The sequence below is a fragment of the Pelodiscus sinensis genome, chromosome 8 (assembly GCF_049634645.1).
Source record: "Pelodiscus sinensis isolate JC-2024 chromosome 8, ASM4963464v1, whole genome shotgun sequence".
Taxonomy (NCBI): domain Eukaryota; kingdom Metazoa; phylum Chordata; order Testudines; family Trionychidae; genus Pelodiscus; species Pelodiscus sinensis.
Window position 1 is genome coordinate 17,314,046 of NC_134718.1, and position 23,012 is coordinate 17,337,057.

General features: G+C 43.1%; 1 protein-coding gene across 3 annotated transcripts in view; it reads left to right on the forward strand.

Annotated features, from left to right (window-relative positions):
* RGR (retinal G protein coupled receptor) overlaps positions 1-10,171 on the forward strand; it is a 29,364-nt gene extending 19,193 nt beyond the window's left edge. For all 3 annotated transcript variants that reach the window (XM_075935770.1, XM_006112388.4, XM_006112389.4), the window contains 4 exons: positions 964-1,117; positions 2,135-2,252; positions 6,692-6,805; positions 8,510-10,171. In XM_075935770.1, coding sequence (XP_075791885.1) covers positions 964-1,117; positions 2,135-2,252; positions 6,692-6,805; positions 8,510-8,653 — 530 coding nt within the window. In that variant the 3' untranslated portion in view covers positions 8,654-10,171. The remainder of the gene's footprint in view (positions 1-963; positions 1,118-2,134; positions 2,253-6,691; positions 6,806-8,509) is intronic.
* The last annotated feature ends 12,841 nt before the right edge of the window (positions 10,172-23,012 follow it).

Sequence of the window (23,012 nt, forward strand, 5' to 3'; positions counted from 1 at the left end):
TAGTTTCCTGCTTCCTGAAGTCCTGTACTGATGTATCACTGTGTTATTACAGTTTTATGCCAGTGTAATTCCGCCTAAATTAGCCTGATGTCCCTGCATCTATGCATCAAGCAGTAAAATATGGCACAAAGCAATTACTACTCACTTTGGATCATATCCTGAGTTTTTAATATTACTTTGCACCTGGATTCTAGACAACATTGGCTCTGTACAACCCCACACAGACACCAGGACCAAAAGTCACCTTGGCAAAGATGGGTTGATCCAAGCAAGAAGAGACCATTTAGAGAAATGTCCTTCACTCACTGTGACCCATCATGTCTCAATGTGCAAATGGCCCATGAAGAGGCTAAGTAGAGGCTGTAATATTCACTGGGTTTTTTTGAAGAGCCAGGGCTGAGGCACAACAAATTGCACCTTGGCATTTTCCTCCCAGCAACAGTATCCTTAGCTTGAAGATGGTACCTGACTCGTCAGGTGATGTTCTTAGAGTCAAAACTCACCCCTCCACTACCAATCAGAGGGAGGGAAGCAGAGGGTTAGAATCTGAGCTGCCTTTATGGGGGTGCTGCACCCCCATTTGTGTGTCACTACACAGAAAGGCTTGGTCATATAGGCCAAGTGACATTAGAGGAGGAGTGAACTGAGATACTGCAGTGTTGCTCTAAGAGCCAGAGTAGTTCCAATGCCACTGTATCCCCTGGAGGGATTCCTTCCATCAGCACCACTGGCATCTGCCTTCTGCCCAAACCTGGCTATTTATCCTAGTATAGGGATTGGTTATAGCCCTTAGGCAGGAGGCCCACCATGTGGGGTGCAGTAGTTTCACAGAAATGAGTGAAGGCTGGATAATCGCATTAAATGGGAAATAGCATTTCTTATTTCTGCCTACCCATCCCAGAAAAGGGAAAGTTAAAAGTCCTTGTTCATATTTTAAGATTCTGTTTTTTCTCTGCATTGCAGGAAGTAAGATCCAATGGAGCACAGCTATCACAATGGTCATATTTGTGTGGGTGTTCTCTGCATTTTGGTCTGTCATGCCACTGTTGGGGTGGGGTGAATATGACTATGAGCCCCTAAGAACTTGCTGCACATTGGACTATACCAAAGGAGACAGGTGAGGATCCCCATGGTATTTTTCCCTCAGTTTTCTGTGAAATGCAGGACAAGACCAGCAGTCAGTGCTGGATTCCAGGTACTATCACTAAGTACTAGATTCAAGGCCCATCCATCCGGGGAGCATCCCCACAGCCAGCACCAGCTGCCCCATTAGGAAGGCCAGATAAGGGACACCCTAAACATTAGGTGATGCAGTGGCTTAGGGGCTAGGCCTGGGGCCCCAAAGAGTGTGAGCTCAAGCCCCACCCAGTAAGAGTCCCCAGCACCATCTGCCCTATTAGGAAGCCCAGATAAGGGACACCCTAAAGGTTTCTGCCTTCCCCACACAGAAGCCAGTTTCAGTGTTGGCCGTTCTGCTGCTCCCAGAGGTGGGGACTCAAGCCAACCAACCTGCACTCCCAGGCCAATTTGCTGGCCGCTCCAGGACCCTCCCCATCCTCAGGGTGCCCCCCTATCATGCCTAGGGCAGCCAGTGTTGGCAGTCCTGCTGCTCCCAGGTGGGAGGGTGAGGATATTAATATTACACAATATTAAGTACATTATCATTTTGACATGAACTGTGATGTCAGCAAACAGATGGTATTCCATAGATGAAACTCCTGAGCCAATAGGACCTAAGGCTAAATTAGGAGGAGATGGTGCTGGGGTGTTTTCACTGAGAATCTCTGCTTGCCAGAGTCCATTTCCACAGCTGGTCCATGCAAGTGCAACTTTACTGAGCTTCAGAACATGCCACAAAGCCTGCCTGCTTCCCCTAAAACTTTTTTTTCTTTGCATTTTTACCAATATAAGTATATAAATACTTTAAGGCTTTTACCTGAGAAAAGATTACAAGAGGTCTGGATTTTCTTTTCCCTGCAATCTTATATAATTTTATAGTAAGGTAATATATAGAATTGTTAATTACTCTTTCAAATATTGCATGTGTGCTGGTGTACACTCTGATTAGTGCATTTTATAAACAACAAACAACCTCCAAAAATGATTAATGGGGACTTTTTCTTCTACCCACCAGAAATTTCGTCACATTCCTTTTTGTGATGGCCATTTTCAATTTTGTGATTCCTATCTTCATCATGCTGACAGCTTACCAATCTATAGAGCAGAAATTCAAGAAAAGTGGACAGTTCAAGGTAAGGAGGATTCTCCAAATTCCCCCCAAAGCAAGCTTGCTTGTGTGAGGTATGAGGGTAAAAACACACTGTCCCTCCCATCCTCAGTATCTTTGACCAAGATTTTGGAACAACCCCCTCCCTTGCGAAAGTCCTTTCCAGGTTACATGCTAAAACACGTGCATGCTGAGACTGAATAAAGGGTGTTTGGGATATAGATAACAATCCAAAGCAGCTTTGCTCATGAAAACTCATTTTTACTTACTTAAGTCTTAGCACAGAAAAGTCTCTGAGGCCACAACACTGAAAAGGAAACATTATGAGGACTCAATTTCCAAATGGGGTCAGGCGGAGAGGCTGGCTTTACAAATGTGACTTGTACACCCTTGGGTAGGATGAATCAAAAATCTTTATGAGGTGGAAACAAAGGAAATGTTTCTTCAGAAATGTTCTGGAGGCTAGGTTTGTGATGATGTAATGTGCTTATGTAACTTGTTTTCTCAGGCACATATGGTACCGTCAGTGGGCTTTACACTTGACTGGCTAGTTTAGACAGAGCTCCCTCCGTTATCAAATTCATTCTCGTGTTAAAATTTGAGATAAAGGTTTGTCCTAGCAGATTATTGTGTAAGATACAGAATATATACATAAGCAACATATTATTTTAACAAAGATCACCATATTTTTTCAGTGAGCTTATGAAAGAGTCTGATAGCTTATGTCTGTTGTAGGATGGTGTACAATAGTATATGGTGTTCTGTAATCTGAGTTATGATGCAGGAAATGTATAGGCATTAAAATACAGTTCAATATACACACAGATATTAATATGTGAGGTACTCAAATACTATGGCCATGAGAACCACAGAAAGGCCTGCAATATAGAGAGACAATGGCAACACTATGGCTGTGTCTACATTGGCATCCCTTTCCGGAAAAGGGATGCTAATGAGACACTTCGGAATTGCAAATCCACGGGGGATTTAAATATCCCCCGTGGCATTTGCATTTACATGGCTGCCGCTTTTTTCCGGCTTTTTTCCGGCTCGGGGTTTTGCCGGAGAAAAGCGCCAGCCTAGACGCGATTTTCCGGAAAATAACCCCTTTTCCGGAAGATCCCTTATTCCTACTTTCAAGTAGGGGTTATTTTCCGGAAAATCGCATCTAGGCTGGCGCTTTTCTCCGGCAAAACCCCGAGCTGGAAAAAAGCGGCAGCCATGTAAATGCAAATGCCGCGGGGGATATTTAAATCCCCCGCGGAATTTGCAATTCCGACTGGTCTCATTAGCATCCCTTTTCTGGAATGGGGTGCCAATGTAGACCCAGCCTATGTGTTTGGCTTGATATCAATGATCTTATTTAATTTTCTGTATTATTTGTTATATTTGCTTCATCCTGTTTCTAATGCCCTCTTAGAGATGTTAAAAAAACCACACATCATCCTTCATTTGTCATTTTGCAAGCTTTCCATTGCCCTGCACCCTGTTGTTTTGCTTCTTTAGCATCTCTGCAGGGCTTTCAAGGGACCTTGCATGCTTCATCTTGCTCTGTCACCCCATGATCTATGTCCACTCTCTAGAAATAGCCCTCACGGGCCAACAGCTACTGCTGTCCCAGCAGGGGGGCTCTTAAAATTGGCAGCCACATCCACACAATGTCATCCAAATAACATCCAGGGGAGAGCTGAGAGCAGAATGAGAATAGGGTGACCAGCTGTCTGGGTTTGGATCAGAACATCCAGTCAAAAAGGGATCCTAGTACCTCTGGTCAGCACCACTGACCAGGCCATTGGGAATCATTAAGAAAAGGATACATAAGAAGGGAGAAAATATCATATTGCCTCTATGTAAATTCATGGCATGCCCACATCTTGAATACTGCATGCAGATCTGGTCACCCCATCTGAAAAAAGGATATATTGGATTTGGAAAAGGTACAGAGAAGGGCAATAGAAATAATGAGGAGTAAGGAATAGCTTCCATATGAGAAGAGATTAAAACACTTGGCAAAAGAAAGAGGGATAGCTCAGTGGTTTGACTACTAGCCTGTTAAACCCAGGATTGTGAGTTCAGCCTTTGAGGGGGACCATTTAGGAAGCTGGGGCAAATCTGTCAGGGATGGTACTTGCTCCTGCTCTGAGAGCAGAGGGCTGGACTCAATGACCTCTCAAGATCCCTTCCAGCTCTATGAGATAGGTATATCCCCCTATATTTTAAAGGGTGGGGGAATGTGTTAGAAGTCTATAAAATCATGAATGGTGTGGAACAATGGAATAAGGAAATGTTATTTACTGATTAACTAACATAACACAAGAAGCTCGCCCAATTAAATTTAGATTTTCCACCTACAAGCAGAGTGAGTTTTGGCTTGTGTTTCAGAATTGAGTTCATGTGTGCTTCTTCGGATCATAGAATCACAGAGCTGGAAGAGACCTCAGGAGGCCATCAAGTCCAACCCCCTGCCCAAGGCAGGACCAACCCCCACTAAATCAAGCCAGCCAGGGCTTTGTCAAGCTGAGACTTAAAAACCTCTAGGGGTGAAGATTCCACCACTTCCCTAGGTAACCCATCCCAGTGCTTCACCACCCTCCTAGGGAAATGGTTTTTCCTAATATCCAACCTAGACCTCTCCCACTGTAACTTGAGACCATTGCTCCTTGTTCTGCCACCTGTCACTACTGAGAACAGCCTCTCTCCATCCTCTTTGGAACCTCCCTTCAGGAAGTTGAAGGCTACTATCAAATCCCCCCTCACTCTTCACTTCTGCAGACTAAACAAACCCAACTCCCTCAGCCTCTCCACATAGGTTATGCGCTCCAGCCCCCTAATCATTTTGGTCGCCCTCCGCTGGACCCTCTCCAATGCGTCCACATCTTTCCTGTAGTGGGGAGCCCAGAACTGGACACAATACTCCAGATGTGGCCTCACCAGAGCTGAATAAAGGGGGATAATCACTTCTCTGGATCTGCTGGCAATGCTCCTCCTAATGCACCCTAATATGCCATTAGCCTTCTTGGCTACAAGGGCACACTGTTGACTCATATCCAGCTTCTCATCCACTGTAATCCCCAGATCCTTTTCTGCAGAACTGCTTCTTACCCATTCAGTCCCCAGCCTGTAACTATGCTTTGGATTCTTCTGTCCCAAGTGCAGGACTCTTCACTTGTCCTTATTGAACCTCATCAGATTTTTTTTGTCCCAGTGCTCCAATTTGTCTAGGTCACTCTGGACCCTATCCCTGCCCTCCAACATATCTACTTCTCCCCCTAGCTTAGTGTCATCTGCAAACTTGCTGAGGGTGCAATCCATCTCCTCATCCAGGTCATTAATAAAGATATTGAACAAATGTGGCACTATGGCACCCAAGTTATAAACCTCTCCCTTTTCCCCTCTGCTGCCATGTCTCCGACCCTCTCCTCCCCCATCTGCTCCCTGGTGCCTGCTGCTGCCCCCCCATCCCTCACCCTCCTCTCCTGTCTTGGCTCCTGCCCTTCTCACTCCCCTCAGTCCTTTAGGGACCTGCCCCCCATCCGATCTTCTCTGACCTCTGCACCTGCCCTTCCCTTTCTCCTGTGTCCACTCCTCCTCTAGTTCCACTCTGATAATCTGTAGCCACCCTTCCCCATACCCTCTCCTAACACCTCCTCCTACCCACCTGCTGTGCCTCTCTCCTGTAGTGCCCGTGTTTTTTGGGATTTCTAGGCACTAAATAATAATTGTGGTAATAAATAATTTGAAAGTATATATGCCAGTGCATGCAAGATGTGTACATGTGTAGCTGCATGTAGATGTGGGAGTCAGTTTCTACAGATTGATGTATATAGGTATATGGACGAGGTGAATTTCTGTGGTTGTTTCGCTGTGGATTTGCATTCGGGCTTCAGGAGTGAGCCTTTAATGGACCCATTACAGTTGTGATAATATGTGATGCTAATTCCGTGCATAAAATTGCACTTACTTTAGGGAACAAAACACACCGAGCTGGCTATGAAAAATGGGAAGAAGGGAGGGAAAGAATCATTAAAACCTTTTAGAAACTTCATTTTTTAACTACCTTTCCAGACTATTTTGCTGCCAGTTCTAGAGTCGTGCAACAAATAAAGCCCGAACTTAGCATAATAAGCTGTCAAAAACCCCAATATGTCTGCTTGGGTCTTGCAGTAAAAATGAGGACATGAGGGGGGCGGAATCAAGGGAGGGAACAGGGATGGAGGAAGTGAAGGTGGGGCCTGGGGAAGGGGTGGAGCAGAGGTGGGACCGTGGGTGAGACAAGGGTGCTTAGTTTTCTGGGATGAGAAGGTTGGCAGCCCTAAGTGAAGACAGTCTCTACCACGTGTGTCTTCTATTTAAAATTCCCCTGCTGATGCTGAGCAAGGAATATGAGGTTACTGAGTCTGTCCAGGCTGTTTAAATCCGCGTATAACTGTGTAATAGAATGAGCGTGGGGTTTTGTTTTTTCAGTTCAATACAAGTTTACCAGTGAAGACGCTGGTCATTTGCTGGGGTCCCTACTCCCTTTTATGCTTCTATGCTGCAGTTGAGAATGTGACTTTCATCTCACCAAAACTCCGCATGGTATGTTGAAAAGCCCTCACACTGTGCTTGCTATGTTGTGACATGCTCCTACCACGTGATGATATTTCACCAATCAATAGCTGGACACAGGATATATAAATAAGCAAATGATTTCTACATAGCAAATTGTTCAGCCATGATATTAAAAGCAGCTACGTATAGCAATGACAGTTACATATTGTATTAGTGAGATCACCACAAGTGACTGCAAACCCGGCCCGCCAACAGGGGAAGAGGAGGAAGGGGACAACTCCCAGACACTGACCCCATTACTGTAGCAGCGGCGGCAGTGGTGGTGGCTGGAGTCCTGGGACTTTTAAATCACCTCTGGAGCCCCGGTCAGCGTTGAAGGGCTGCCATGTGGGCAGGGGCAGACTGGCTCCAGCCCTGCCCCTTCCATCCAAGATCCTGCCCCTTCCGGGAGCATGGAGTCAAGGCCCTCTTTCATACCTGGCCCAGGGACCTGTCAATTCTCTTGCCCCCTTTCTTCCTCCCCTCTCCCCCCCGCCACCCCTCCCACATCACTGCGAACAATTTAATAAACTTCACTTATTGCTTCAATAGCTGATTTTAGCTCTCGATCTGTGGCCTGAGTGTTACTCGGTTGTTTAGTTTTTTATCTAAGTTCAAGTAGTATTACTCTACAGAGCTGGTTTTGGTCCCATTGTTTTCCAGTGTGGGGCATTCATTTCTTAAGCGAATCTTTAATTAGTAAAACCACTTTTAAAAGGTAAAACAAAAGAAGCAGTCATGTAGCACTTTAAAGGCTAACAAGATAGTTTAGTAGGTGATGAGCTTTCATGGGGCAGACCCACCTGATCTGAAGAAGTGGGTCTGCCCCATGAAAGCTAATCACCTAATAAACTATCTTGTTAGTCTTTAAAGTGCTATATGACTGCTTTTTTTGTTTTACCAAGATCAGACTTACATGGCTACCTCTCTGTCACTCTTAAAAGGTTTACTTTTCCCAGAGATCCGTCTCTGAATAAATATTGTTCTGAACTTGGAGGGGGGATATTAATGTTTTCTCTAGATTCTTTGTTTCATAGTTGTAGAAACAAGAAGGATAATAAAATATAGAAAGGATGGTTGTTTAGGAAAAGTGCATGAAGTATTGTATTATTCAATTTCAAAACAAAACATTTATATTGTGAATAGGTTCAGTAATAACAAATGAAGCCTTCCAGCTGTAGCTTGCTGGTTAAAATCCACCCCAACTTGTAGGTAAGCAAAAGCTAATACCATATATTTGGTGTTCAGTATCCCATCTAAGATGAGTTTGTGGTCTCAGTTGATTTCACATTAGAGTGATGCCTAAATCAGAAACTGGGCATTGTTTTTTGTCTCCACTGTAAAATCCTGAGTACAAACAGCGAACTGATTCCTCACTTTGGAGCTGGTCCCCTCCTAGCCAGAGAGCCGTGGCGAGGCAGTTGGGAGCATCTTCTCTAGTCTGTATCGTTCCTTTCATGTGGGTGAAGGTCTCACCTTTAGTTGACTCAAAACTCATCCCAAGCACCAAATTCACTTTTAAAAAATAACCCAGACAGAAGTGGTTTGGGAAGTGGCAAACCTTGCATTTCTCAGGGCTAGACAGTGGTGAAGCTACACAAGCTCATTAGATCCTCACTACAGTTTTTGCTGATTCTTACAACATTTTTACGTTAAATTAAAATTGTGTTGTGTGCATGTGTCTTATAACAGATTCCTGCCATTATTGCCAAGACTGTGCCAACAGTTAATGCCTTTGTCTATGCCCTGGGAAATGAGAACTACAGAGGAGGAATCTGGCAGTTTCTCACAGGACAGAAGATTGAGAAAGCAGAGGTTGATAACAAAACTAAGTAACACGGTACAGCTTTGAGCTAAATAAATGCAGACACATGACGCAAAGCAAAACCAGCGGAGGACACCATGTACGTACGCTAACTTTAATTAAAGGTGGTTCCACATTGGAAAGGTTCTGCGTGGTCTACAAGCAATGAAATATTGAAAGAAAGTCATGTGGATAACTGTTGCATTTCTCTTTCAATCTATCATGAGCTGCTTGTCAAACAAGCTGCCTTAAACCAGTGTTGGTTGTTGTCCGTCTCATTTTATATGTCACTGCAAATAAACTGTGTGCTGTGAAGTATATTTTTTCTGCTGGGCTAAGAACTAAGTTTAGAAAATGAATGTTGGAGGTTAGGTTGTCCCATGAGGTCTACCAGTATTAATTTGTATTCAGGTAACCAAAAGATTAAAGAAATATCTAGACTTATATACTATATGTTTTGTTAATGGCATGTTCATCTGTATATTTTAATTTCATGTAATACAGAAGATTGCCATTTTAGGGCCTGAATATACTATCCCTATTTTGTCAGGTTTGGGTCACTTCAACAGATTCTTTTTTCTAGATAAGGAGCACTGGATTGTGCTCTATTTGGTTTAACCAAATCAAACTGCATATCTTTCAGATTCCTATTTAACTTCACTTGTTCTATTCACCATGACAATCAGTCAAGTAATCGGTTTACTTCATTACCTTGTTACATTTTTTTTCTCAAACACTGAACAGAGACTGGAAGAGAATTTAGGCCAAATTCTGTTCTGAAATATGGATGTAAATCTGAAGTAATTCCCCTGTTGTCACTGAAATCCCCTGACTGCAGTGTTTATTCTGGAATAACTGAGCGCAATTGTGAGTAATGAAGAATCAAAGGTTTTGAGTGGGAAAATAGCCAGTTAATCCCCAAATGAGGGCTATTAAAATGTATTGTGAATGATCTGTATGTGAATTTAAGACTTTTCTGTTTCATCATGTTGTTCATGATGCTTGTACAACTGAAAGCTGGCAGTTAGACATCACTAGCTATCACAAGATGTGTCTCTGAATGACCTATTTACAAAAATCGGTTTCATGACACATTAGAATGAAAGAGCGATTGTTTGTACAGAGACTCAAATCCAATTGATTCTTAGGAGGAGCTCATGGTTAATTTCCAAACATTTAAAGTAACAGTTTTTTAATCAAAGGAAAGACAAGTCTTATCAGTCACAGTTGCCATTTCCAATGCACAATTTATTGGAAGGGGGAGAGTGTTGAGTAGTGGGATACAGAAAGGTAGAATGGTGCAGCACTAGAGAATAAATCATTAAACAAAGCTGTGTATTTTCCATAAGGGTATTCTCTGTGAAAACTTTTCTTACATATTTCCATCCTGGAACACAAAGGTTTATGTTTATGTGCTTAGAACTAAATTCTAAGGCCTACCCAGCATTTAGTTATCCCACGCACAGGTAAATTCATATTGGTTTCAAAAGGAACATGGCTCAGTAAAGACCTCACAATTTGGCCTTCAGTGCATTTTTAAAGTAATCTGATGCATTGTGTATTGTGATAAAATTTTAGGAGTGGGAAGGGTGGTATTTGATATGGGACAGAGCTTATTTTGTGTTCCTTACCTCCCTGCATGATTACAAGTTTCAACAGTGCCTACAGTAACCTTTGTTTAGTTTTTATGTATCCATATACTGTATGTTGAAAGCTCTGAGGGGTGAGTTTTAATATTTATTGTGTTTAAGGTTGCACAATATTCTATAAGCCTCTAGAAAAATGGCAACCCTGCTATGAGCCGGTAACAGTCTAAGAGTCACACATCACACCTGAAAATGCATAAGGTGTTGTGGACTCTCAAAAGGGTTGGAGTTAGTTTGAATAAATACAGAGCAGGGTACAAATACAAACTTTTGGGTGCTCATGCACATTATCTGCAGTGATTGAGTCTGCAAAATTTGGTTTGAAGTCTCACAAGGACATGTTTATTCATGAAACTTTGTTGTATGCTTTTCATCAGGCCAGAAAGCATGGGGAAAACATATCTCTCATGATCTCTCAGCACTTTCCCAGTTTGGTCCAAGCTAACAGCTGAAAATACAAAGGCCATTTTACAGAAAGGAGAGGGAAAGTTAGGGACAAAGATACTCAAACCTTTCACATTTACAGAAAGGTCCAAGACCTATAATTGAGATCTAGATGCAAACCTGAACCTTTTCAAGGCACATGGTTGTTTTGATCTAGGACTTTGTTTATTCTTCTAAATTCCGATCCAGCTCTGGATCTATATCTCAACTTCCTCAAATTTCTACAGACTGGGTAAGCCAATATAGCTTGGGCCTCAAAAGAAAGGGTTGTCATTTGCTTGGAAAAGGCAGTTTTGCTTCCTATAAAAACAAGAACTCTTCTCGTCTGTGTACCATTACAACTGAGGAGACACAGACCAGTCATCCAGGGGTTGGTTATTAGTATTTGTAAAGGAGAAAACTATCCAAAAAACTGAATGCTAATTAAAAAGGCAAATGAGTCAAGAAAAATCGGATATAAGTTGAAATAACAGTGTTGTATAGACACACCCTGTGTGAGGTCTCTCCCAACATAGAATTACGTTTGGGATTTTTTTCCAGGCTGCTTTTTCCCGTTATGTAGCCACACCTTTCCTGAATGGGCACCTTTTCCTTTTTCCTGGCACAGGGTTGGGTCTGTGTCCGGGAGCCATGGTTTTAACAAGATCTGCTGCAAATTCTCTCTGTGTTGCTGTCTTCTAGACTTTCATTCTTTTCACAGTTCAGTGAAGCAGGAGCAATAAACTTTTAATTGGGTGAAAATGGGAAGCAATGCTATCTAAATGAATGTGGTTACTCCCAGGTTCTGTCAGTGGGAGTGTGATCAGAATTTGGGTCTGTATTGCTGAATGCAGTATGATTGCTAGTGTATGAGCTCCTGCTTCATTCCCTTGTCTGACTGACTGTCATAGAAAAGTATCCAGCCCAGATAGTAGGCTATGTCTTTGGAGGCACTCATTTGCTATAATGTAAGCCACTGCTATTGGCCTGGCCAGCAAATGCAGCAGCAGCAGCAGCATGGCCATTAGTAACACTAGGATGAGTGGATGAAGCTTCTGATGACAGCCAGTATTAAATTGGACCCATATTTTAAAAATTAGGAGTCTTAAGTTCAGCTCCTGAATGTGAGTTGCCGAGTGCCAGGCAATTCTGAAGATAAGCCTATGTACTTAGACCAAAAATTAGGCTCCCAATTTTTTAATAAATTCTTGGCCACAGAACCTTCAGAAACTAGAACCTGTGAAACAAAATTCAGACCCGATGCAAATCTGATTGCTGGTGACTATCTTAATGAACAAAGCCATTGGTGCAGGAAGCAGTGGTGCAGGGCTGCAGTACCCCAATGTTTTAGGAAGCCCAGCCACATGCCCCCACTGCCCAGGTTCCTGGATGCTGTCCCTGTGCCTCGCACAGGCCACCCCCCTCCAGCTGTTTCCCACCTGCTGTCTCTGCTCAGCTGCCATTCCCACACAAAGGGCCTTTGTTGCTGGCCCTGTGCCCTACTCAGCTGCTTGCCCCACCATCAAGCCCCACATGCAGGGTTATGCCCAGGTAGCGGGCCCCAGCTCCGCAGGGCAGCGACGGGCACAGACAGAGGTAAGTGGAGGGGGACGTGCAGCTCTGCACCTGCCCTCCATAAACTGTCCCATGCCTCTTTGCACAACCCCAAGCTGAACATGGTAAAACTCTGAAAAGTCTGAATCCACAATAGGTCTGAAATTTGGAGTTAGAGGCCAACATGAATGGTAATAACTTACTAAAGGAGTGACGCGTTATTGCACAACTCCTTTGTTGAGGAAACAGAGGCAAGGCAACCATGAAGGAATGAAATCAAATTGGAGCCAAAGGGTCCTCAGTGTAAACAATGCTAATTTTCTACAGCAAATAACCCGAATCTTCTTCCTGCCCATCTGATTCACACGGTTTACATCCAAGTAAGTTATGTATATTTTCCAGTGTGGTCATAGGAAGGATCATACCCAGAGGTGATAGTAAGCGGGTGCGCCCTGGTGCACAGCTCTGGCAGGGATATGAGTTGCAATAGGACAGAACCTGTAAGAAATGTTAAGTTACTTTCACCGCTAATTGTACCTGTCTGGTCTTACTATCACTAGGTCTATCATCTGGGTAGACTGAGTTCCTTTCAGTCTGAGGACAAGTTAAACATTTTTGTTTCTACAGATTCAGGCTTCTTGTGTTACTTGAAAACAGAATAGTCACAGATTATCTAAATCCGAGAGGAGTTTAAAGAACAACAATGAACTCTAAATTTCCAGAAAGATACTAGAAGAATTAGCATATACATTATAGGCATTTGATTGGAGATGAAGCATTTGTCCATACTCAGGGTATGTCTACACTAGGAAATTATTTCAAAATAACTAAATTTGAAATAATAATTCCTGAAATAACAAAATCAAAATAGTGTATCCCCACTAAGGGGGAGCCTTGAAAGTAGTCCAAGGCAGGCTCCCTTAATGTGGATGCACTGCCTCGACTTAGAGCCCCAGGAAGCACTGGGGAGTAATTAGTTTGAATTACTCTATGGCTGCGTCTAGACTGGCATGATTTTGTGGAAATACTTTTAACAGAAAAGTTTTTCCGTTAAAAGTATTTCCGCAAAAGAGCGTCTAGATTGGCACGGATGCTTTTGTGCAAAAAGTGCTTTTGCGCAAAAGCATCCGTGCCCAATCTAGACGCGCTTTTGCACAAGAAAGCTCCAATGGCCATTTTAGCCATCGGGCTTTCTTGTGCAAAAAATTAAGGTGCCTGTCTACACTGGCCCTCTTGCACAAGTATTCTTGCACAAGAGGGCTTATCTCTGAGCGGGAGTGTCAAAGTATTTGCGCAAGAAGCACTGAATTCTTACATTAGAACGTCAGTGCTCTTGCGCAAATTTAAGCGGCCAGTGTAGACAGTTGGCAAGTTTTTGCTTTTGCGCAAAATCTTGCCAGTCTAGACACAGCCTATGGGAGTAGTTATTTCAAAACAGCAGCAGCAGAGCATCCACACTAACACTATTTAAAAAGAACTATTTCAAAATAAGCATTATTCCCTGAGGAAAGCCCGAGTACAGATTTCAAAATAACAGGCTGGGTAGTGTAGATGCTCTGCTTATTATTTCAAAATACGGGGGCTTATGTAAAAATAAACTCCCTAGCACAGACCAGGGCTCAAAGAGCAAACTTGGCCTTTCCAGTCTGAGTACCTTCTATATAGCTCAAGAGACACAATTTAAGAATAAATAAAAGTAAAGTCTGGGGCTACGTCTACACTGCAAGGTTTTTTGCGCAAAAACCTGCAGAGCGTCCACACCTCAAATTTGCTTTTGCGCAAGTAAATCGACAGTAAAACGGCAGAAGAGAAGGCTTTTTCCGGAGTAGGTAAACCGCCTTTTCCGAGGTATAACTCCATTTTGCACAAGAGTTCTTCCCTAGTTATATAGCATAAGAACAGAGTTTTAGGGCTGCTGTGGGTCTGACCAATCACTGGTTTAAGGATTTTCCTTTTGGGACAAACTGGCTGCAGCCTAGTAGGTTTTTTCACCTCTCTTGCAGTACCATTTAACAGTTTAAATAAGAAAAGGGCTTGGACATTTCCAATTAGGAATTTGTATAAATGTCAGTGCATCGCAACTTGTGGTCAGCATCCAGACAAAGGGGCCTGCACCCAGAAATAAAAGAGACCTGGGATTTTGCTGGTGGACCTCAAGACTGCACATAAAAGGCATGCCTGAAGTCTCTGAAGACTGAGGTCCCTCTTTGGTGTTGTCTTTCCCCTTCATGCAGGGGAAGGTAAGAGAATTCAGCAGAGCAAGCTGAATCTGAGAATAAGCAATAGAAACTCTACACTGAATTATGGGCAATACGTTGAAAATTCCATAAACCCCTTGGTGGACCCACTTAAATGTGTGTGCTCCATTGGATCAATTTGTGACCTGCAGTTTAAATAGATTCTTGTGTCTGTCTTCACTTGAATATCACAATCAAAGCGCTGTAACAAATTAGGATTGGTCCTCTGTTTCTTTGGTTTTCATGCAGTAGCAAATGGATACCAAAATGAACATACAACATATATCAAAAATTCTGGGATCTGAACTCCCACTAGCTTATGCAGGACAGCTCTTCAGATGCTCCTTGATTCTTTCATAAGGAAGGCTGATACTGCTAAAACAAGTGGTTCTAAGTAAACACTGGCCCAGAAATGGGAAGAGACAGGAAATCGTGCAGAGACTACAAATTAAAGTACATTTGATTGTGTTTACCTGCCCATTTTCTTCAGCTTGCTGGGAACAATTCAACGGGGCAAAACATGAGTAACAAATCATGTAGTTAATAAAGCTTCAGGAGGTAGCCGAGTTAGTCAGTTACAGAAAAAAAAATGGTCTGGTAGCACTTTATAGACTAACAAACCATGTAGATGGTATCATGAGCTTTCGTGACCACAGCCCACTTCTTCAGATGAATGGTGCTACCAGACCATTTGTAGTTAATAAAGTTAGCCAATTGTAAATTGACAATAATCAAATGAAAAGAGAGTCTATGTTCTCCAATATATTAATTAGTCAGACTAAACATCTTCTCAAAAACAGTTGCTCAGTATTTTCTGATAGCAATTCTTAGCACATCATTAAGTCGCAAGGAGTTAGTTCCAAATCTCAATACTGGGAATTTGACCTATTTTAATTGGACACCCAAATTACCTTACCTGTTTCTGATCCCTGGTTGGATGAGCACAACTCTTAAAATTGGATTATCCATTTAAATAAGAATTTGAAATTCACCTACAATAATTGCTTTAAAACATGCTGTTTCCATAAACGTTTTTTGCCAGAAATTAATTCACTAGAACTTTAGTGGAACACAAACACAAGAGGACACGTGTTTCGAAAGTCAAACAAATACTTGCAGACAGATGTTTGCAGGAATGCCTTAATTCTCCTGCCACTGGCTTTCCTAGTCAAAGGAAATTATCATTTGTAATGGAGAGCTCTTCACTCTGGCCTTGATGTAGCAAAGCCCTAGAGCATGTGCTTAACTTTAAGTATGTGAATAATCCCATTTATTTCAAGGTCTGTGTTCTATGCTCCTGTTTGCCTTCTGTGTTTGATTCCAAGCCCTGTGGGGAGCAAACAAAGCCAATACTCCATCTATATCTATTTCCCCCCATCCTGTTTTGGTCTTATCTATTTAGACTGCAAGCTCTTTGAGGCAGGGATTGTCTCTTATTCTGTTTGACAGTGGAACACTGTTCACAGGTAGCCTCTAAGCACTCCCATAATAACATCAAGTAAAACCAAGAAGGGAGCAAGTGGGATTTCTGTCACAGCAGGCTAGATTTCACTGACACCGGCGTGAATTGAGAGCAACCCTATTGGGTTCACTGGACTGAACACTTCTCCTCCCCTCCAACCCACAGCTTAGCCCAACAACTCAAAACAGAACATATATTTGAGCCACCTCTTTGCTTAGAGGCATTTTTCCCTACTGCTGATTTACAAGGAACTTCAGATTCAGCTCATTTTAAACCTGGTTAGCTCAGCACAGAGCAAACAGTATTCTACTTCTCTCTTAGCATTTGGAACATAGAAATAAAAGGGTTATACATATTTGAGACTTAACTTCTCAGTCGGAAGCAATCGTTATGGCTCTTTACTGGACAAACACCATGCAAGTCTACAGAAACATATTGCATTTGTCACACTGAAGACTGCTCTAAGTATGCTAAAATACATCCCTGCTATTATGTTTCCATGTAAGTCATTCTGATAGTTGCCTCAGGGTATGTCTACACTGCCACCCTAGTTCAAACTAGGGTGGCAGTGTAGATATACCCACAGAGATGTTACGCAATTGTGAATTAGGAATTTAAAGGGGTAACTGGTTAACCGGCGCTTGCCCTGGCCAGCCCCGATCCGTGACACTGCAGGCTCTGCCTGGCCTGGACAGAGCAGCTCCCCCTTCCACAGCACTGTGCAATGGGCCCTGCCCAGCTCTAGCAGCCCCTCGCTTACCGCACACCACGAGATGCTCCAGCCCAGCCAGGCCCACTGCACCTCAGACAGGGGTGCTCCAACAGCCCCCCACCCTTGGCAAGACACAGCAGGCCGGTTAACCAATTAAACGTAGTTTAACTGGTTAACATTTTAAATGGGATTTTACATCCCTATTGTGAATGAGAGGGGAAGTAGGGTTGGGTGACGGAGGATATCCACCAGAATATTAAGATTAACATCGATACAATGGAAATATTTTGAGAACCCCAACAGGTCCTTGTAAAATAAGGAAATGAACAAATAAAATAGTACAACAGCTCAACATTCTAAGTCGCCTTATGTTGGTTACAAAAGTAAACGAAACCACTTGTGATTAACACAGGCACTCAGGCTGCTTCTAGAACTTTATTGATCTGATGAGAAACTTCTTTCAAATTTCCTAACAAGAAGAAGGGGGAAGAACATGAGGAAAATGTTTTGACTGCACAAGATGCTGAAAAGGAGGCAATAAAATGAGAGAACAGAGATTAGGAAGAAATTTCATTTATTAATTTATTTTACACGTCCAAAGATGTGCTGGGCATTTCACAAAATAAGTAAAGACAGAATCTTTCCAGTGACTTCAGTGGGCAATGGATAAAATCATAGGGGCCTAATCCAGGCCTGAGCAATATACAGTCCACCAAGCCACCAGATCCGGCCCATGGACATTGCGAGGAGCCCCAGGCAGGTGCCCCACTTGCCTCGCCCCCCTGCACGCCACTCATAAACTGCAGCTGCGTGGCAGTTTTTCTTTAAAAACTGTGAGTTCAGAGGGGAAAGGGGAAACCTTAGAAGCTGCTCCCACTCCCCAGCATAATCCCATTGGCCGGTTTCTAGCCAGAAACCGGTTAATGGAAGCTGCCTGTTTCAATAACAGGCTGCCACAAAACACAAGAGGTTCCAGAACGCATGGCTGCAGCCTGTGCGGGGACGGGGCAGGCAGGGAGGCTAATTCAGGGATAGCTGCTGGCTGGTAAGTCTCCTGGCATAGTCCACCTCTGGCACTCCAGTCCCTCCCTTACCCATCCCATCCCCTACTCCACATACTCAAATCCTCTGCCCCCGTTCTGTACCCATATCCTCTCCCAGATCTGACACACCAACCCCCTGCCCCAGATCACAGTCCCCTCCTGCCCTAGTTCGCAACTGAAACTCCTACACTCCCTCCTGTACCCCAATTCCCTGTCCTAGGTCACAATCCAACCCCCTACATCCCAGTCCTGTGCCCCAGGTAACAACTGCCTCCTTCACCCAAATGCTCTCCCTTATACCCAAGCTCCCTTCTGCACACAATCTCCATCCCAGACCCCGCACCTCCTCCATTAATATCATGGAAGAGTGCAGCTCTCAATCAATTTCTAAATTATTGGAGTGGCCCCCCCATCAAAAATTATTACCCATCCCTGACCTAATCCCACTCTTAATTTGTAAGACAATGGTAAAGCTCCTGATTACTTCGATTGGGAACAAGATCAGGCTCTAAGAGTACATCTACATAAGAGCATTATTTCAGAATAACTGACGTCATTTGAAAATAATAAAATGCGTGTCTACACAGCAAGCCATTATTTCAAAATAATGTCAAGCTGGAGGACTTCTTACTTTGACTCCTGTAACCTTCTTTTTACGAGGAGTAAGGGAAATCAAAGGAAGAGTGCACTCTTGGACTTGGTGCTGTGTAGACAGTGCTAAAAGCTAAACTAAGTATTTCAACTTAACCTATGCCATTGACATAGCTGAAGTTGCAAAGCTTAATTTGACTTTAGCCTTGCTGTATAGATGTGCCCTAAATCTTCTATTTACTTCCTATTCCAAAAATGCTCCTATATTTAATCAATAACTATACCCATTTAAGTAAAGTGGTTTCTCAGATAAAGTTGCTTTGCATTGTGTATCAACAACATCATTGGTTACTCTTCTAGTTATACATTGTGGCTTACTGCGTGTTCTTCTAAAATATATTTTGAGCCATTGGGATAGAGAAAAAACACTGTATTCAATGAGAGATAACTTCCAGTATTATTATTTATAAATTATCAGAATCACCTGAATCACTACAAGATTTCTATTCACTGTGTGGTATTTCTTGAAAGCAAATACCTGGACATTGTCTCCTGAAATATTTGTCTTGTTGCTCAAAAACACTGGTGCATCAGCTGTCTCGTACTAAATCTCTTACAAGTAGCAAACAATGTTGAAACGGATGTTTTAGAAAATTAAATGGCCTAGGTTTCATTCAGTGTATTCCAGTCACAGCTGGTTCTTATGTTTACTTTCATGCTGTAGAATTTAATACTTTTACATCATGTGTATTGATGCTTTTCAAGAAATTAGCTAGTTAATCAGTTGTCTATGCTCCAATTTCCTCAGGAAATACATGTTAGTTTAATCTTCTTATACTCTTCAGTGATGCTATTGGGTATGACTACTGTTTTAAATACCACCTGATTCTTAACAGGTTCAAGAGTTTCAGAAATTTTGCTCTAAATGTTTGAAGACTGACTGATTGTAAAGGGTAAGTTTCTATAAGTTGTTTAAGACATCAGTCGACACTTCCATTAAGACAAAAAAAAAACAACCTCGGACTAATCCCAGGAAATAGCTTAATTTTATTATGTGCTTGGGGACACTCTCAATAAGGCTAACACTCTTTCAGCTGCTGTGTGAGCTTTATAAACCTAAAACGTTCATGCTGGTGGTATGTGTATTATAACAAACACACATGCACGCGCACCCCCTCTATATATTACTATTATAGGGAGTGCAGGGAATAGAGAACTAAAGAGTAATATGTAGAACCTTTCATCACCACCAGAAAAAAATGCCTGGGACTTAAAATAATTTCCTTTGCAGTAATTTTCTAGGATTTTAGCTTATGTTCTTCCTTTCCCACCGACCTCACCAAGTATTCTTTTTGCATCTCTGCTCTAGCTACTTAAGTTCAAATTTCTCCATGAATCTTTTCCAGCCTAGGTCTCGGGTCTTCTCTCCTTTTATGCCCCATAGCTATGGTCTAACCAAGCGTGTTCTCCTTTCCCGTTTCCAGCTTTACATTCCTTTTTGCCAGTGGTCCTGCTGGTATGGTCTATACTTGGAACACCCACCCAAATAAAGTACATTAAGCTGCCTCTCTCTTGACTTTTAAAAACATCTAGAAACCTAGCTATTCCTTGATGTTCTAAAGCAGGATTCAGCCTGTATTGCTCTGCACTATGTCCCCTGATACCTTACATTGTGAACTCATTGGGGGAAAACATTGTTATTGGTTTGGCATTGTTCACCTATCACCACAAACACTTAAGGAGCAATATAAATAACCCAAACTAATAATAATTTGCTTTTTAATAATAATAATGCAATAATCTTATTTTTATTATTAATAATAATAAATAATAATAACAAAGCTTTTCTCCGTTGCAGCCCAAATTCTCCTTCTGTTTGATCCCACAGTGAAATAACAAGATAGCCAGTTTAACAGCTACGCTATATCGTTTACAAATTCAGACCATATCTTCCCTGAGAAGGCAAAAAGGAGGAAAGTGGCCTAGGAAAGTGAACCTCTTATGTCAGTAAACCACAGACTACCTCTAGGCTTTTATACACGGGAATTGCAAAACTCAAACAGTAGCATATATGGATTGAACTTCTCACCCAGCACCTTTGGGACCTGAATGGTGCAGACCAGAGAACTTGTGGGACCACGAGAGGTCAATATTGTCTAGCAGCACTTCCACTGCTTATTGGGCTCTTAGGAGACATTTAAGGGTAAATTAGAGCTAAATAACAGCACAGAACACTGAGAGCCAGGCCTGGTGGTTGTAAACAATCTTTATGGGACAGTGGGAAACGTGGTCACACTCATGATAAATGAACATCTGGCTAACTAAAACCATTTCAGAGCACAGGTTTTGCCAGTCCACTGAGTGCTGACTAGAGAGGTTCAACCAGTATCTGATATGGTAGCAAGGCCCTCTACAATCAACTAAGGAGCAGCTTTTATTGCCCCCAAAGGAATTCTCATTCAGCTCTCTTTGGCTGGAAGAATTGAAATGCCAGGTGAGGACCTAAAGACCTGAACATTTAGGGTATGTCTACACTACCCCGCTAGTTCGAACTAGGGTGGTAATGTAGGCATACCGCACTTGCAAATGAAGCCCGGGATTTGAATTTCCCGGGCTTCATTTGCATAAGCCGGCCGGCGCCATTTTTAAATGCCGGCTTGTTCGAACCCTGTGCCGCGCGGCTACACGCGGCACGGGCTAGATAGTTCGAACTAGCAAACCATTCCGAACTATCTGTACGCCTCGTGGAACAAGGAGCAATGGTCTCAAGTTACAGTGGGGGATGTCTCGGTTGGATATTAGGAAAAACTATTTCCCTAGGAGGGTGGTGAAGCACTGGAATGGGTTCCCTAGGGAGGGAGTGGAATCTCCATCCCTAGAGGCTTTTAAGTCTCGGCTTGACAAAGCCCTGGCTGGGGTGATTGAGTTAGGGGTGATTCTGCTTTGGGCAGAGGGCTGGCCTCGATGACCTCCTGAGGTGTCTTCCAGCTCTATGATTCCTAGAACCTCCATTCCTGTTTAAATACCGCGTCAATAATTGATCTTTTCTACAGGTCATCTGAATAGCAGCATACACGTTTTGTGACTAGGTAGCTCAGACAATTCCTGAATAATTAACATTTTACAAAAGACGCTTGATTGACTGAACTAGAAAACAGAGGTCTCAAATGAATTCTCCAGCTGAGCTCTATTTATGGGGAAGTGTAACTGGGGTTACGGCTCACCACTGCAGCACCGCCTTCGTCTAGTCGCTCCGGGAGTTACTCCAGTGAACAGAGCTATGTCATTTTCTAGGTGGCTTCTCAACTCCCGTCACTCTGCTGTCTCCCTCAGTCCAGACCTACCTCACCTCCCGACCACGGCATCCTTCTCAAGGCATAGCCCTCCAGCTACTCTGTAGCCTGTTGTCTTAGTCCCAACATTTGCTTCAGCCGTCAACTGCAGGCTTTCCTCTAGCATCTCTCTTCAGAGGCAACCTGCAGTCTGGTTACTAGCCACTCTCATCACTGGCCAGTGGCATGCCACCCACTGCCTGTTTCCTGAATCCCTTCCACCATAGCCCTAGCACCGTCTCAGTCTGGCTGTGGTCAGTCAAGAGCTCTCTCAGCCCCACTACACTGCTCTGCTCTATCTTAGGGTACATCTAGACTACATGCTTCTGGCGACAGAGGCATGTAGATTAGGCTACTGGACATAGTAAAATGAAGCGGCGATTTAAATAATCGCCGCTTCATTTAAATTTACATGGCTGCCGTGCTGAGCCGACAAACAGCTGATCAGCTGTTTGTCGGCTCAGCGCGATAGTCTGGACACGCGGGTGTCAACATCAAAGGTATTTGTCGACCACCCAGGTATAACTCCTGGGATGAGGTTTACCTGAGTGGTCGACAAATACCTTTGATGTCGACAGGGGAGCGTCCAGACTATTGCGCTGAGCCAACAAACAGCTGATCAGCTGTTTGTCGGCTCAGCGCGTGGCAGCCATGTAAATTTAAATGAAGCGGCGATTATTTAAATCGCCGCTTCATTTTACTATGTCCGGTAGCCTAATCTACATGCCTCTGTCGCCAGAGGCATGTAGTCTAGACGTACCCTAAGGTGCTCCCCTAGGCAGGCAGGCCTTCACCCTGGCAGGTCAGGAAGAGAGTAGTCTCTGGTCTGCCTCATAACCCTTTATATCTGGGTTGTTCAGCAAGATATTTCCTGATTGGTTCTTAATGAGCTCTTTCCCCATTGGCTGGGCTCTGTGCAGCCTCTCCAAGGCTGTTTTAACCCCTCCATTCCCTGTATGAGGCACCCACCCTCCACTGGGAGAAAGGAACATGACTAATTACAGGAAAGCTCAGCACTATAGCTAATTCCTCTATGATCTTTGTCAATGGTATGATCACAGTGAACTAGAATAGCAGGTGAGGTCTGGACACTAAAAAAGAGTTTCCAACATCCATCTGAAAATGCTTAGGTCGGCTTTATTCATAAATTATTTTGTAGCTATAGGCCTCACTGCTTTTATATGATGTCATTACATAGCAGAGTTCCAGTTGTGCCTCAGTTTCCCCATCTTTAAAATGGGGATAACAATGTTTGTCTCCTTTGTAAAGTACTTTTCTATCTATGGAGTTTTAAAGGTAAATAGTAGAAGTACAGGTTGAAATTCCCTGGCATGTGACAGGTTTACCCTGGTGATGTATTTCCTGGAACCTTGTGACCAAAACCTGCATCT